Source organism: Furipterus horrens, unplaced genomic scaffold, assembly GCF_987537825.1.
Source record: "Furipterus horrens unplaced genomic scaffold, mFurHor1.1.pri manual_scaffold_11, whole genome shotgun sequence".
Lineage (NCBI taxonomy): Eukaryota > Metazoa > Chordata > Mammalia > Chiroptera > Furipteridae > Furipterus > Furipterus horrens.
This window is the reverse complement of record NW_028327181.1, coordinates 92,468,590-92,482,756: the sequence shown is the minus strand read 5'-3', so window position 1 is coordinate 92,482,756 and position 14,167 is coordinate 92,468,590. Positions and strand designations below refer to the sequence as shown.

Below are 14,167 nucleotides of genomic sequence, written 5' to 3'. Positions count from 1 at the left end.
CTGACCTCACCTTGTTCACGGATTTGGGCTCCTTGCTTGCTGCCCAGCTCCCTCATCTAGAATGGAGTTCCACAGGAGCATGCGTGTCTGCCCGTTCCCACCAATGACCCTGGGGTCTGGTGCCAGACCTCCAGAGGCTGTTTCCCTACCGTCAGCAGTTGGGGTCCTGCACTGTACTGGTGACACAGCTGTTCCCACCTGGTGGAACAGCCTAGCCTGCATGGACGTTGGCTTGTTCAGCCAGATCCTCGGTGGTCACCGAGACACTGTCTCTCCAGCAGCTGGTTATGCAGACATTGAGACATTCCTTCCCTCACCCATCTCTCTGCCTTGCAGCAGATACACCGGCATGTCACCTTTCACCTCAAACCCGTGACCTAGGAGCTGAGGGTTAGTTTAGTCAACCATAGCAGAGGGAGCGACAGGGAGGAAGCCACAGCCTTTTCCATCAGGAAGCTTATGCTTTGGCAGAGCATATCTGGATTAAATTTTTAAAAAAAGATGAGCCCTATGTATAAGAACTACAAAGAAAGTGTTATGGGAGGCAGGTGTGGGAAGGGTACAAGTGCGGACAAATAAGCTTGAGTCAAATCTGGCCCCAGCTCCCTCTAGTGTGAGACTAGACAGGCGACTTAATCTAGGTCTCAGTCTCTTCATCTGCAAAATAGGCACCACCATCCCTACATCACCAGGTTACTTCAGGGATCTAACGGGATGATGCGCATGAAGCGCTGAGCAGAGCTTGAGGTATGGAGTAGGTTTTTTAAAAATTCACGGTAGCCCGCATGACTACTGTCATAACTAGCTAATTGAGGAGAAAAGGGACATTCCAGTACAGCAGGGGAGCAGTGAGCAGGGCGTGAGTGGCCGGAATTCCAAGGGCAAGTGGCACTCGGCTGCTGTTGGTACGACATGGGCATCACATTCACTGCCACACCTATGTCGCAGGTCCCATTGGCCCCACCATGCACGGAGCTGAGCTCAGAGCCCTCCCTCCAAATGCCAGTGACAACTCCCTTCCTGGTCAAACTGGCTAGAGTGTGTCTTCAAGTACTTGTGCGAGTTCCTGATTCCTTCAGATGCTCCCATTCCCATGATGCCATCAACGTGGTCATTGTCGCTCACCTAAGTCACTTTGGGGACCTTCCAAGAGGCCAGGCTGACCCTCTCCCACTCATGAGAGCGCACTGATGAGGCACGCCATCTCTCAGCCCCAGTCTTCCAGTGACTTCCTTCTACTTGGCCCCCGTTACCTCCCATGCTCTGGTTCACCCTGCCACTTCAGCCCTCTGAGTCACTGCTGCCTGCTCTGGGTTGAATTGTGTCCCCCGAAAGGATATATTGCAGTCCTAAGCCCCTCCTTCAGAATGTGACCTTATATTTAGAAAGTCATTGCAGAGAGTAGTGAAGCTGAGGTTATACTGGAGCGGGATGGGTCCTTAGCCCAATATACCTGATGTGCTTATAAGAGAAAGACACAGAGAGGATGCCATACGGAAACACAGAGGCACAGTGGGAAGGTGGCCATGTGAGGACAGAGGCAGGGACTGGCATCACACTGCCTTGGGCTAAGGGATGCCTGGGGCTACCAGAAGCCAGAAGAGGCAAGGAAGGAATTCCACTAGAGCTTCAGAAGGGGTGTAACTCTACCAACACCTTGATTTTTAACATCTAGCCTCCAGAACTGTGAGAATAAATTTCGGTCTATGGTCCTTTGTTGTGGCAACTCCAGGACACTAATAAACCACCTATGTAGGCCCAGGGTTCAGTCCAACAGGACTCTTAATTCCTGGAAGATCTCACACCCCTCCCTCCCATGCCCAGCTCTCCAGCTCAAGGCCTTGGCTGTTCCCTATCTCAGCCCAGAGGGCTTACCCCCTCGTCTTGCCCTGACAAATCCCTCCCTATCCTTCAGGACCTACTACCGTCGCAAAACCTTTCCTCCCCTCCCCCACCCCAGGAGGTTGGGTCTTGGCTTTGACTTCTAGAGCATGCGAGTCTTCTGCAGCCCTTTCCTATCTGATGCAGCATCCCCCCGAGAGCACCAGAGCGCTCACTAGAACCACTATCGGCTGCGCTTCCTACAGTGACCCCCGCCTTCTCCCCCTGCTCTTCCACGTGACTCCTGGGCCTGTCCCCTGCCCTGCGCTCCCTGGTCTTAGGCTGAGGAGGTTTCAAGTCTCACTCTTGGTGGTATCAGCCCCAAAGCCTCATTCACGTCCACACGACACTGTCAGACACAGAGACACGAGAATGCCCATTTCCCAACGGACGTCCAGGGAGGGGCCCAGGAACCAGTGTCAGCCATCACAAATCACACAGGAAACCAGAATCCGCACTTTGCCTTGGTGAGCGTGAGGTGACTTAATGCTAAGGGCATTCAAATGGATCAAAGAAAAAGTCCTTCAGTTGCCAAGCTTAAGGGACTTGTGTCCACTGTGGACTGACTTTGCCGGGGGATCTGGGATTCTCAAAGGCTGCTGATCATCATTCCCCACCACCCCCCCGGGCCACAGACTGAATGTCTGTGTCCCCCAAAATACATACGTTGAAATTCTAAAGTGATGGTATTAGGAGGTGGGGCCTTTGAGGTGATCAGGTTAAGATGAGGTCACGAGGGTAGAGCTCCCATGGAGGGATTGGTGACCTTTTAAGAAGAGGAAACTAGAGCTCTCTCTACCCCCCATGTGAAGACACGAAGAGAGGTTGGCCATCTGCCATCCAGGAAGAAAGCTGTTAGCAGAACCTGACCATGCTGGCAACCTGACCATGAACTTCCCAGTCTCCAAAACTGTAAAAAAAAAAAAAAAAGTATATTGTTGAAGCTACTGCTCTATTTGTTCTAGCAGCCCAAGCAGATACACCTGGGCAGTGCCAAAAATACGTGGCAATCCTGACCCCGCTTGCCTGGTTTTCCCGACTGTCCTGAATGGGGTCTCTCCTTGGCCACGTTAATGCCTTGGAAATAGCCACGGCACATGTCTAAGCTGTAGCTCCGAGTTTCTTCCCAGGCAGTAGGTGCTGTGAGGATGGGGATTAGCGTTACCACTCCAGCCCCAGGCAGGGTGCCGTGCTGGGACGGAGCTGCCCCCGCCAAATCCGGCGGATGAACCAACGACACTGGAAGACAGAGAGGCCCAGGTCGTTTGATTGGAAAAAACACGTTAGTCCACTTACCACATAATCGCTTAAGCTGATGTTCTAGGGCTCGATTCGTTCCCCGCTGTGATAAAGTTCATAGCTTAACTCTCAGAAACAATTTTACTTCCTTTATTTCCAAGTTTTTGGAGAGCCCTGACTCCTCTCAAAAAACAGAACAAAAGAAAACACAGCACCTAACACATCCCACGCAGCCCTATGAACTGACCTGCACGTCACTTTCCCCCTCACCCACCTCTGTCTCCGTTCGGCAGGGACCGATTAATAAGTAATAAAATGGTCTTGCTCCTTGGAAAGCGTCTTTTGTTTTTCCCTAGATCTATCTGGGCAGGCTCAGGCCAGTTCGCCAACGGGGGTCCTAATTAAAGTCTGAAAATGCATTGTAAAGCAAAGCTGGAAACACAGAGCCAGACAGTACAGCAGCCTGTTAACAGGAAAATCAGCTTAAATTAACACACAGCCAGACGGAAACCAAAGCAACTTGCTGTCGCATAAATTTCGTGTATTAGAATCAGGGACCATTAGTGCTGGAAACGCCACCACGGGAGCCCTGGAGAGGCAGAACGTTGCAAAGTTAAGTGTGTCCAGCCTTCGTTTATAAGGAATTTAAAATAGACGAGGCCTTCTGCAGCGACTCTCTACCTTGCTGTGTGGCTGGAATAAGAACTGTCTTTGCTCCATTCATAATTTAAAGGCTTGGAGGTGGAAACAGGTTTTAAAAATCATTTGCTGTGGCCTTTGTGGGCAGAGGGACAGCAGTGGGAAGTGAGAACTAGAAAAACGCTCAGGTAGGACTTAGACCAGCTCACCTCAGCCTCCATGTTTCCTTCTGTTAACTGGGAAGAGAGCAGAGGCATCCTTCAGGTTTAACCATCTCCTGAAGGGGGTGGGATAACTGAGATACATCCAGGATGCAGGCCCTTGGTAAATTACAAGCAAATAGCAAAGCTTGTGTTTCGTTTACTCCTTCATTCATTCATTCATTCAAACAACTACTCATACATTTGATCTTAAAAAAAAAAAAAAAAAAAGGATTCCTGACTGCTAAACCTGGTGTGATCCTTGGCAATTTTTTCCTTTCCTCTTCAGTTTCCCTGTTTCCTTGTGAATACACACACATTCACACTCAAGGAAGGACACACACCAGTGACCTGTAAAAGACGCATACACGGGCATCTCAGCGCCTCCTAGACCGGACACTTCTCCCTGTTGCCACAAGCTTGAGCCAAGCCATCCTGGAGGTGCCTGCAATACGCCCCCTGCCTTCCAAGCCGCCAGAGTAGATCACCCCCAGTAAACTGGAACAACCCATCTCAAATGCAGGTGGACGGCTTCAGTGCTCAGGGCGCCCCGCTGACTTTGGGACCCAGCCTGAACCCTTGAGCACGTACTCAGTGCCCATCACCAGCTGCACGTCCTCTAGGTCAACCTCCCACTCCCTGTCCCAGCCATCCTCAGCCACCAGAATGCAAGCCAGCCCCAGGACAGGGAGAGCTTTTCATGTCGGGATTGCACATCTATTCCCAGCGCCTAGGACAGGACCTGGGGGAGCCTGCAGGAACATCTGCTGAGGGAATGAGACACCTTTCAGCTCTGGGTCTTTGCTTCCTCGTTTCCCTCTGCCTAGGACACTCCCTTCCTGCCCCTTTGTCTGGCCAATTCCTACTTGTCTTTAAGGTCTCAGCATTCAGGTCCTAACAGATAAGCTTTATTGACTACCTCTTGGCTTCCCTCTGGAGAAATGCCTTTCTTTTCTTACAGTCCCACAGCACTATCTTTAACACGATTTTAGCTCAGAGCTTTACCACCCAAAGGGGAGATCCCAGCATGCAGCTTTTCCATTCTAGACTGTGAGCAGTGTGTAAATAATGTGCTCATTCCATCCCCTGGGATGTCAGCTCAGGTTATTAAAGGTGGGACATGTCGGGAATCCCTGCTCTGCCACTACAACACCCTTCTGCATTCTAAATGCTGGTCTTCTTGTCTTAATTGCCACCAGGCTATAAGGCCCTGAGGGGCAGAGCTGGCTGGGCCTTTGCGGCATGACCTGCTCTTAGCAGAGATTCCCTGTTGAATGAATGCAGTTGGGAGGCTTAACAGGGGAACGAATGATAGCCACCGGCCAGGCTATTTTGAATGTGCAGCTGTGAAGCAAGCTGGCACCCAGGCCATGCTGGTTAATATTTCAGTTCCTTTTCTCTAAGATTAGCTGCCATCTAGATCATCATGTTCCTGGATGTCCCCATCTATTAAACAGAGCCACAAGGTTCAAACCCGCAGTGCCACCTCTAAAGACTTCACCTTGCCCCAGGTGGACATTTACATGATGTTTATGTCCATTTGACTTACTTACCAAAGGGCAAAGGTATAAAGCTGCCTGTCCCATGATGCTGAGAGCCTACCAGGAAAAGACAGGCTGGGACCTCCCAAGCAAACATCTCAGAGTTAATGATGAAGGTCACAGGACAAGATGTCTCCATGATGAGGGTCCTCACCCCTCAATCTGAATTATTGCGGGGGTAATAAGTAAAGCTGGAAGGGAATTACATGGTGGAGGAAGGGTCTTTCTCTTCCTAATGGAAGTCTCCTTCAGAAAGTCCCTTCTGCCCTAGCTCTCATGGTGTCCGCCAGAACTCAGGACCTCAAGAACCCATTCCAGTCCCTGCAGTTCGGAGAGAGTGCCGGCCGGGTTCTCCTCTTCCTCTCGGTTCCTGCAAAGTCCCAAGGGCGGCAGGATGGCTGAGAAAATCCTGAAAGGTAACAGGATGGACGGATTTTTGCAAAAGCCAACGCTGAGAACAGAAACCAAATCAGGGGTTTGACTGAGGCCATTTTCAGAACCAGCCTCAGCCCCTGAGAGCCTCTGACCTTCCCGCAGTGAACCTTGAGCTTTGACTTCTAGCTAAGCCACTGCCTACAACTCTCAGGAACAGCACTGACGTGCAAAATTAAATTGTTGGCAGAGAAGAGGTGAAGCAGGAAGGGAGAGCATTCGAGGTGCAGTGAACATATTGCAAGGCCATTCAGTTTCGTAAATGTATTTACAACGTACAGTCAACCTCGCTTCCGAGCCAGCCTAGCGGACAACTCGGGGGAGCGGGAAGAACTTGGGCTTCGCTGGCTGGGACCACATCTCTGTAGCACTGGTCATCCTTCTCTCCCCACAGGACACCTGTGGGTCATGATGACTCAAGTGCTCAAACCCCAGGCTGGACACCCTAAGCCGCTGCCTGAATCCAGTCGCCCAGACAGATTTACGCAAGTTACTTCTTAACCTGTAAATTTTCAAGAAATACATCACTTGTTCCTATCAGGTGAAACGAACATTGGCCTTCCCTGGACATGCTGCTCCCAAGAACCAAACCGGTGTTGAATCAGGAAGCTTATTCACTGGGTCCTCCTAATGGTTTCCATATTCTTCACGCTGCCTGAAGAGCTGGAAAAAACACCTGTTCAATGCATTTGCCATCTTCCTTAAAGCATAAGCAATCTGTTCCTCTAACCCACATCACCGTGTGAGTTTTCTAACCGCTTCAAAAGCTCACTGTGTAGTTGGTTACTAAGTTGCTGGCATTTTCATTTAAATTCCAACACTTTGATTTTCTCAGGTTATCCCGCCTTTATTAAACTTTCAAATGTTCGCCAGCGCTGCCCAGCTCAGATGTGCACAAGACACTCCAGGCAAAAGGACAGCCCACAAGGTCAAGGGCAAAACATGTCGCCCGGTGGACCTACCGACAAGCGCAAGAGGGTGGCAGCCTCCCTGCGTGCACGTGGGCAGTCACGGACACCAGGGAGCCCCGAACAACGACTCCCTCTGACAGCTTTCATTTTTTCCACAGAGAAGTGACTTGTTATGATTTTCAACAGGGTGAATCTACAAATGAGATGATCTGCCCCACACGTTAGAGAGTTCACTCTAACAGTAAAAACACTGCATGTCTCTTTAAGCCTCCGTTTCCCCTACGTGCTATGCAATGTGGATGCTCTGAGGCACTGTTCGTGAGCTCAAGGCCCTGGGGTTTTAGACCACAGTCCTGCTTTGTCTCCGTGTGACGGAGCTTAGGGACTCTGAAAGGGAACAGCGGGACCGAGACACTAGAGATTCTTTTCTTCTCCCAAGGACCCCGCTGTTCTGCCACAAGGATGACGTCACAACTGTGTTGTGAATGGTGCCTGTGCAGTGCACATGTGTGGCAAATGGCACGTCTCACGGCCAGGTTCAAACAACAACGACAAAGAAACTAACAGCGTGCGGTGGCGGTGGAATCAAGCAGACTCTGAGAGGGCAGTCCAGTTCTACGGCCCAGCTTGGGAAGGGGTGGGGGTCAGGGCCCAGACAGAGAAGGGTCAGCCAGGGCAGGGGGACAGGGAGGAAAGCCGGGCAGCAGAGCCAATGTCACCGGGGACAGTAAGAGCTAACAGCCACCAGGCACCTATATGTGCCAGAGACTCTTCTACTGTGACTTAATGCATTTCCTCCTCAAAATGACCCTACAAAGTAGGCCATCTTTGGCCCATTTTAGAGATGAGCAAACTGAGGCCCAGGAATGCTCAGTATATGAGCCAAGTGTCTCAGAGCTAGTACGTGAAAGACCTGGACAGTCTGGTTCCAGCCCCCATGCTGTGGTGAACTCATCTATGCATGTCCAGAAAGTTAGACCCAGGAGTCCAAACATACAAACAATCATGTTTGAGGACCTACCATAGGCTAGGCATTGTTTTAAGCATGGGAGGCCATCTTCACCTCTGTTTCTAACATAGTCTGCAACTAGCAGGTGCCCAATAAATGTTTGCTGTATGAAGACTGAATTATATAGAGCATAGCTATTTGTCCTGGGTTGAATAGTGCCCCACTCCCCACATTTCATGTCTATCCAGAACCTATGAACGCGACCTTATTCGGGAATAGGGTCTTTGAGGTCATACTGGATTAGGATGAGTCTTAAATCCAATGACTGGCGCCCTTATAAGAAGGAGGTTCAGATGTGCACATGCAGAGAGAGCGCCATGTGACAATGGAGGGAGAGAACAGAGGGCTGTGTCTGTAAACCGAGGCAGGCCAAGGATTGCCTGCAACCAACACAAGACAGAAGAGAGGGGCATGGAACAGAGTCTCCCTCCGGGCTTCCAGAAGGAATCAGCCCTGTTGACACCTCGATTTAGGACTTCCAGATGTCGGAACTGCGAGGGGGTAAATTCGTGTTGCTTAAGCCACCGGTTTGCAGTGCTCTGTCATGTCAGTACTAGGAAACTAACATGCTAATTTTTTTTAAAAAACAAGAGAAAAGATACTTCTCAGGTCACCCTGTTTGGCAGTACGTGTTCTTGTCTGAAGGTCACGATTCCCCACTGGCCATGAGCAGGCAGGGAAAAGCCAGGGAAAGACTAATCCCTGGTCTCACAGGAAGCCCACCTTCCTGTCAACAAAGCATGGAGTGAAGCCTCAGGCCAAAGGGCTGTCTGCCGGGCCCGTCACATGGCTCACATGGAGAAAATATTGTCGTTAATAGGAGAAAAAATTGGAGAGCCCACCAAACTGTGTTTGCATCTGGCCCCTGAGAGGCCCCTTCTGCTCAGGAGGAGAGCATGCAGGCAGGGACAGCTCCTAAGAAGAACGTCAGGTCTTCTCAAAGTCAGTTTAAATCATGGGCCTGCTATTTCCCCACTAACCCACTCAACGCTAAACGCAGAAGTTGCTAAGCATTTGGCAACCCAGTTCCCTTTGAAGAGCTGGTAAATGGTATGGATTAACTTTTTCCAGTAAAAGTTCCCACATGGAATATCTGGGGAGACATTTCAAGGCCCATTTATTGATGAACAAAGATTTATGAATCTCCTACTATGTGTAAGAACTGTGCTATGGGCCAGGAAGATAAAGGAGGAAGAATAGATATGGCATTTCTCTTCCTGAAGCCCAGAGCTAGAATAGAGGTGTATGAATTTCCTGTGGCTGTCATAACAGATTACCACAAACTCAGTGGCTTAAAATGACGGAAATTGATTCTCTCCCAGTTCAGGAGGTGAGAAATCTGAAATCCAGATGTCTACAAGAGTGGGTCCTTCTGGAAGCTCAAAGGCAGAATCAGTTCCACACCTGTCCCCGAGCTTCCTGTGGTTGCCAGCGAGCCTTGCCGTCCTTTGCTTGTAGATGCCTCCAACTTCACATCACCTTGACCTCTGTGTGTCTCTGTGTCCCCTCCTCTTTTTATAAGAACACTAGTCATTGGATTTAGGACCCACCCTAAATCCTACATGACATCATCAAAATCCTTAACTAATTACATCTGCAAAGACCCTGTTATCAAATAAGGTCACGTTCTGAGGTTCCAGGTGAAGAGGAATTTGGGGAGGACGCTATTAAACACAACGCAGGTGGTCCGATGAGTCAGTGATCACCACGGAGAGCAGCAGCAACGATGGGAGAGTAACCCTGAGCCATCCGGCCGAGCCGGCTTTCCTGAGACCTTGTATGGAATTGGAACTCAAATGTTGGGCACAAGCTAATCAAACAGAGAAAGTGGAAAGTGCACCAGGAAGAACTGATCACATTGGTGAGGCCCAAAATGAGGAAGGCAACAACTGAGGGGGCCTGCAAGCCAGCGGGGCGCGGCAGGGACCCGTGCGGGGCACGGGCTTGTCTTGGAAGCGGCTGTTTGGAGCTTGGATTTTATCCTCAGGGACACAAAATGACTCGGAAGGTCTGGAAGTGTTTCTAGAACGTTCCCCTGGGCTGAAATGAGAAGGATGGACTGGAAAGGTGAGAGAGCACATGCAGGGACCCCAAGGGTCCCTACCTCAGGGGAGCAGCTCCACGGTACAAGACGCTGCCCCCCCCACCCCCCCACCCCCCGCCCCCCGCGCCTTCTCCCACCTAGCAAGCTGGAGTGATCAGAAGGACGGGTCAACCCAGGGCACATGGGATCGGAGCCGACCAGCCGGATCAGGGTCAGCCCAAGAAGAAAACCCAAGGGCAGGAAGCTGACGCTTATTCTCTATCTATGTAGGGAGGGGGGCAAAGCATGTGAACAAAAAAATGTATGAACACCGACCCATTCAGATGTACAGCCCTCGCCTTTGCAGACCCTGTGGGGTACGCGTGCCTAGTGAGCACTGCCCCCTCAGCCATCTTGCCTTCTGTGCTGCCCTGATTCAGTTCTTCAAAGGTCACCTTCTCCTTTGAACCATCGGGCTGGGTTCCAGACCCTCCCAGGAACTCCAAAAATTTCTGCTGCAGATTCATGTACTAGATCTTAATCCTTACTTTCCACTGAACGTGTCTCCACCATGAGACAATCCTGACCTCAGGGCAAGGATGTTTATCTTGTTCCCAACAGACTCTGAATGCTGTCAAATGGAAGAATGACGGGGGGATGGATGGACACACAGATTCATGGGTTTCTCCGTAAGGCCGTACTGATTTCATACCAAATTAATCACTCACATAGTTAATTCAACGCAGACCCATTAATTACCCTTTAAATGCTTTAGGCCTTCCCCTCCCCCCCCCAAAAGAGGCCGAGTAACACGTCCAGAAAAGGTGACTTAGCATCCTCAAGACTCACCTCATTCCTGCGGCAGCCATCTTATCAAGGTTGGCAGTGGCCTTTGTTTCTCCCCCATTGGCTCCCAGGTCGCCCCACCCCATGTCATCTGCTAAAATGATCACGAAATTCGGTTTCTGGCCTCTTGTTTCACTGAAGCAAAAATTCACAAGAGGATAATAAAGACATCCCAAGAAACTCACCCCCACCAATAAAACCTTTAGCAAAAGCCAGGCCATGGCGGTATGGCGTGATGGCAGGCCACCACCAGACTTCTCTGACAGTCCCCTTCTGCTCACTGTCAGTGCAGGGAGTTCCCGGAGATCAGTGTTTCGCAACAAGATATTCCAACCTACGCACTGTAAAGATGAGCATGCTGGGGCTCAGTGTTCTCGTGGTGGCGGTCGCGGTGCCTGCAGGGGTGGTAGGAGCTGCAGAAATGAGTCCCCCATCTAGAAGCCTAACTCAAGACAGGCAATTTGCACCCTCAAATCTCACTGTCCCCACCACAGCTCCGAGATGACTGGCGATGTGCCACCATCAGAATCAGTGTCCACAACTGCCCTGGGGCCGATTAGAAAGTGACCCGTCTGTGCTCAGAGATGTCAGAGCCAAAGCACAAGCCTTGCATCTGGTCGGGACTCCAGCTGGCGAGTGCTGGGCAAAATCTCACATCTGCAGAACACCTGGACGTCCGAGGAGCTGCAGTCAGCCCCCAGTGAGTTGCTGGCTTCCAGGTGGTTGAAGGCTTCATGTTTCTGTGAGGTTTCCTGAAAGAACAAAAATTGACAAGAAAACAGAGTGAACCCTGCCAGCACAGCTGTGTTGTGCTCAGTAGCTTAGGAAATAATGGCTTTTCCACGCCAGCACATGCTTTTCGTGTTATTCGAATATTGAACTGGTTCATCAGTCTCTCCACCTGAGAAATCGTGATGATAATAGTATTTGCAATGAGCCCGTAATCACAGGGGTGGGAGCGACATCTCTCTCAAACCGCTCGCTGTCTCCCTGAGAATGCAGAGGCCCAGTGTTCTGGATGGGGCGAGGACAAGCACCCCCCTCTGCAGGAGCCCAGGGCTCCCCCCGGCCACCCACCGTGCTTCTCTGATTCACAAGAGGGTCCCACACTAACTGTGACATTATCAAGCTCACTGAGGATTCTAGAAGAAAGGATGAGAACCCGATTACAAGATATGACCCCTTCTAACAATCATGCTGGAAACAAACATTTCTATACAAAATTCTTGACCAAAAAATTGGGGGGGAAACAAAATGTCAAGAAATAAGTTCATGGTAGAATCTAAGTGGAGATTCTATGGGAGCTTATGGTGGACTCTTAATTTTGCTGTATGTTTGAACTGTTTCATAATAAAATGGTAGAAAAATGTTTATTTCTTAATGGAATTGTGTCTCTTTACATCTTGACAAGGTCATTTTTACTAAGCAAATCTAAAGACATGCTCATCCAGTGTTTCTCATGCTTTGGTGTACACACAAATCATCTGGGGACTTTATAAAAATACAGGTTCAATAGGTAAGGCTGGGTCCTGGGCTCTGTATTTTAAACAAGCTCCCAAGAAAGTCCTACACTGCTGGTCTTAGAGTCACAAATTCATTACCAAGATGCTCAGGAAACAAAAACATCCCAGTTCTGGTCCTAGAAGAAAACTAACCTAACTGGAGATGACAAACCTAACTGATGCTTAACCCAACTAGAGAGGAGTCAGCTTCAATGGACAAATGCAAAAGCAATAAATCAGGTTCAAATTCGAGAGACAGGAGTTGAAGGTTATGCTTTCAAGTGAAAACCATAAAATAAAATAAAATTATCACTCCAGGTTTACTTCCTTATGTTTACAAAGTTACTAAGGAGAGAAAGACCTGACATTCTGGACCAAATAAAAAGCTCAGCTGAACACCCAAACTCTGGAGAAGATGAAAGGAGAACCAAATTGTAACAGATGAAGATGCTACGAGGACCGGGTTATGGCAGACCTATCTCCATCGTGACCCCTGCCTTGGGAAGGAATGCATAGCTGGCAAAGCCACCTCAGGGGCCAGCCTGAGGGGACGGGGCTAGTCGGAGGTATGTAAGTTCTGGAAGACCTAGATAAACTCAGAGGCTGGGCAGATACATACTTCATCAGAAAAAGGCCGTCCAAGTAAACAGTCATGGTCATCTGGAGGCCAATGAATCAATTGTTCAGAAATGCAATTTTTTTTCTGCTTTCTAAAAGGAGAGTTATTATTTCAAAGTCAATTAGATTCAACTGGTATTTGTTGATCTTGAGGCCCCAAAGACATCTCCCTATCTAGGAGAAAGAGCGGTGCACAAGGAGGGCGCCTCGCAGACACCCGTGGCCCTGCTCATTCCACTGGCTTCTGACCATGGGCAACAATCACAGGAAGCTTGTTCGTCTCCAAGCTGCTCAGCTAGGAATACTGGAGTGGCCTCATTCCTGGTCAATAATCCATTTCAGAAAGATTCAACATGGAAAGGCTTCAAAAAAACAATTCACTTAAGAAAGAAGCTAAAAGTAAGGTGGGAACACAGATTGTTTTTGCTTAAGCATTCCACAATAAAACATTCCTTTGAGGATTTTCAAAGAGAATCATAAAACAGTGAACATTTTCAAAGAGCAGAAATAAGCTAATTCAGCCAGTGCTCCATGGCATTATCCTTCATGCTCACACTTTCTTTTCCCCTTTTATTTTAAAACTACAACGAAAAGGCAAACCAGACGTTCTAAGAATGGACTCCAAACCACAGACTTTAAGATCCAGCTGAAAAAAAAAAAAAAAAGATCCAAGCTGACATTATGGGAAACAGTATGGCGGTTCCTCAGAATATTAAAAATAGAATGACCATGTGATTCAGAAATCCCACCACTGGGTATTTATCCAAAGGAAATGAGATCAGAAAATGAAATCATTATCTTGAAGAGATACCTGCACCCTGGGTTTCTTGTAGCAGTTTTCATAATAGCCAAGATATAAAAACAACCTAAGTGCCCATCAACGGATGAATGAACAAAGAAAATGGGCTGTATCTATAATATATAAACAATGGAATATTATTCAGCCTTAAAAAAGAAAGAAACCCTGTCATTTATAAGAACCTAGATGAACTTAGAAAACATTATGCTGAGTGAAATAAGCCAGGCACAGAAAGACAAATACTGCCCGATCGCACGTATGTGTGGAATCTTACAAGTTGAACTCATAGAAGCAGAGCGCAGAATGGTGCTTGCCAGGAGCTGGGGGGGGGGGGTGGCGGCGGGGGGGGGGGGCGGGGGGACCAGGCAAAGGAGCAAACGTTCCCTTGCACGGGATGAATAACTTCTGGAGGGCTAAGGTCAGCATGGCAACTGCAGGTAATAATCCTGTACTGCAAACTTGAAATTTGCTGAGAGTAGAACTTAAACGTCTCCACCACAAAAAAATATAGAGAGATGGAAATACAC

At 49.0% G+C, this 14,167-nt stretch overlaps 1 protein-coding gene across 1 annotated transcript in view; it reads right to left on the bottom strand.

Annotated features, from left to right (window-relative positions):
• ARSG (arylsulfatase G) overlaps positions 1–11,174 on the bottom strand; it is a 56,221-nt gene extending 45,047 nt beyond the window's left edge. Inside the window, exon 1 of the mRNA XM_090257893.1 lies at positions 10,725–11,174. Within this exon, the coding sequence (XP_090114019.1) occupies positions 10,725–10,942 (218 nt within the window). The 5' untranslated portion in view covers positions 10,943–11,174. The remainder of the gene's footprint in view (positions 1–10,724) is intronic.
• Between the last annotated feature and the right edge of the window lie 2,993 nt (positions 11,175–14,167).